This window comes from Vespula pensylvanica, chromosome 15 (assembly GCF_014466175.1).
Source record: "Vespula pensylvanica isolate Volc-1 chromosome 15, ASM1446617v1, whole genome shotgun sequence".
Taxonomy (NCBI): Eukaryota; Metazoa; Arthropoda; class Insecta; order Hymenoptera; family Vespidae; genus Vespula; species Vespula pensylvanica.
Genome location: NC_057699.1, coordinates 4,209,158 through 4,211,902, shown reverse-complemented (window position 1 = coordinate 4,211,902; position 2,745 = coordinate 4,209,158). Strand labels below are relative to the sequence as shown.

Sequence of the window (2,745 nt, the reverse complement as noted above, 5' to 3'; positions counted from 1 at the left end):
TCATGCTTGGTTACGTAAGTTCATCCTGCAAATTACCTTTCTCGTCTTCTCTATCCGATGATACAATCATCGAATTCTCGGTCGACTTATATGCGATAATCTTGACGATTATTATTTTCCATGCTTTCCGCGTTCTATTAGCTTTCTTTGTCATTTATAACGGACCTTGTTTCAACAAGAAAATATTTCCCCTATGGAATGTCGACCGGATCAAGGATGACCGGTGAATAGGTTAACAGCTTCGTTTTGTTATTTTCTTTCATTAGAATTTCACGTGGGTTGCTGCATTTCATTAATATCGCAGATATAAAATTCGTAAACTTATATGACATCCATGTTCGTACTAGTTGCTGAATTTTCTTTTTCTTTTTTTTTTCCTTTTATCTTTATTTCATACGCCTCTAACTATTTATTTATTTTTCTTCTTTCTTTTCGTCATTTAATACATCCTATTTAATTTTATCCAAACGTATATGTGAAAAAGCTTTTGATAAATTTATTTTATTATTATTATTTATAATATTCCATTCAACGAGTTCTCTAATTTCACGAAAAGAATAATTTAATAGATTCGATATTGTCGTATGTAGTCGGGTCGAAATAAACGCGTGATCTCTCTTTCATTCTCGTTAGTTTGGCGAAATATTCTTCGCGAAGATACCTCAAGGACGTCGAGATGCGACCTCCTCTCACTTTCGAGTCACTCGTCTTCTCTCTCTTTCTCTCTCTCTCTCTCTCTCTCTCTCTCTCTCTCTCTCGAATATACTCCCTCTCCTGTTTTCCTCTTTCTCTGATCGGTTCTCTCTTCTTTCGGTATTTCGGCCAAAGCATTCCCAGAACGAACTCTCGCTGAATTCTTAGCTCGTTCATCGTCCTCCATCGTAAAATGATATTGCATTTGTATATGCTGCAACCAAGGCCATATTGTTTCTCTTTTCTTTTTTTTCTTTTCTCTTCTTTCGAATTTCATTACGAGAGAGAACGAGCGAAAAATCGAATTGAAAGGGAAGAAAGAAGAGTCTCTAAACCACCATTCGAATGATGTCTGACGAGAATCCGAAAATTTTGTTTCTTTCTTTCGAGTGTCTTTTATCTCTTTCTCTCTTTTTTTTTTTTTTTTTCTTTTTATAATTCCCCAATCGAAAATTTTCTCCAAGTATTGTATAGTTATTTAACACGCATTATTGAAACGCTATAATCGTTGATTTTTTTTTATATCATTTTATTTCTCGTGTCATATTAATTTACATTTATACAACTAATACTTGACTTCTTCGATAGAGACAGATCTTATCTATATACGTGTATACATATGCGCGTATATATATATATATATACGTACACATATTTTTATACCTACAGAGATCGTCGTATTCGGATACGTACGATCTATAAAAAAAATCATAAACTTTTATTTACCTTTCAAATGATCCGATAGATATAATTAAATAAAGAACTCCGATCTCATCGACAATGTCATCGAAGAAGCTATTCTTTTCGTAATAATTCGATAAAAAATCCCTTACAAAAGATAAGACAAAGATTATTTTTTTTAAGTTCGACGAAGAAAAATCAATCACGTTATAGATAGAAGATAAAGAAGCAAGATCGTGGACGATCTTTATATCCTTTTTTTGTTATTTTTTTTTTTATTTCGTTTTTCATTTATTTATTTTTATATTTTTTTTTTGTTTTTTTTTGTTTTTTCTTTTTGCTTTTCTTGCATAGGTTACGTCAAAGACAGTGTCTTCGTTTTTCGTTTCAACTTTAACTTAAGTATTAATATTATCTACTTCTATAATACGCAAAAGCAAAAGGCAAGGTCATGGACACGTGGACAAGGACGAAAATAAAGATACTTTCTTACTGCTATATTACGCTTTGAGAAATTTTGATCGTTTGCTTTTGCGGAAAATTAAGGATTGTGTTTTTTCTGTCTCTACCTCTCTTTCTCTCTCTCTCTCTCTCTTTCTCTCTCTCTCTATCTATCTATCTATCTATCTATTTATCTATCTCTATCTATCTTTCTTTTCTTATGATCCTTAAAAACCTTTCGATATCTATCCCCTACGATAAGGTTTAGGTTTAACTTGGATTTCTTCTTGTTGCGTTTCCTCGACCTCTTCTTGAACAGGTTTACCTCTCGATGAACCAAATCTGCCACGGCTTGCCGTTGTTGTCCTTGATTCTCCACCACCCGAATTTCCAGCTTTATTGCGACTGCTCGTCGACGTTCTGATACGAAAGAGAAGAGAAAAAAAAGGAAAGAAAGAAAGAAACAAAGAAAAGAGAATCACAATGTCACGTTGCGTTCGTAGAATTATTCAAATACAATTATTCAAATCGAATATACCTCGACTTCGGAGTCGTTGATTCCGTTTGGGCCTGTGTCCCTGAGGTTTCCCGAGTATGACTACTTGGTCCAGTCTGAGCACGTCGCCTCTTCAACGCGGCTATAAGATCCTCGTTTGATCTTGAACAACAACGCATTCGTAAAATTATGTTCCAAGTATACTATATACAAGTATACAATATACAAATCCATTTTCCATAATCTGATCGTTCGTTAACACGTTTAATAAATTTCTAATATATACGTGGATCTTAGTGTCGTTAAAAACCTTTTTACTGTCGTAAAAAAAGAAAAAATAAGAACGAACGAACTTTAAATATAAAAAATTGAAGAGAACGATAAAAACGATAATTTTTTATGAAATATAAAAATACCTAAATGGTCTGACACCG

General features: G+C 33.2%; 1 protein-coding gene across 2 annotated transcripts in view; it reads right to left on the bottom strand.

Moving 5' to 3' along the window:
- Window positions 1-2,022: 2,022 nt before the first annotated feature.
- LOC122634619 overlaps window positions 2,023-2,745 on the bottom strand; it is a 5,848-nt gene continuing 5,125 nt past the window's right edge. For both annotated transcript variants that reach the window (XM_043823727.1, XM_043823726.1), the window contains 3 exons: window positions 2,728-2,745; window positions 2,354-2,473; window positions 2,023-2,235 (listed from right to left, as the gene is read on the bottom strand). The exon at window positions 2,728-2,745 is cut by the window's right edge and continues 137 nt beyond it. In XM_043823727.1, the coding sequence (XP_043679662.1) occupies window positions 2,061-2,235; window positions 2,354-2,473; window positions 2,728-2,745 (313 nt within the window). In that variant the 3' untranslated portion in view covers window positions 2,023-2,060. The remainder of the gene's footprint in view (window positions 2,236-2,353; window positions 2,474-2,727) is intronic.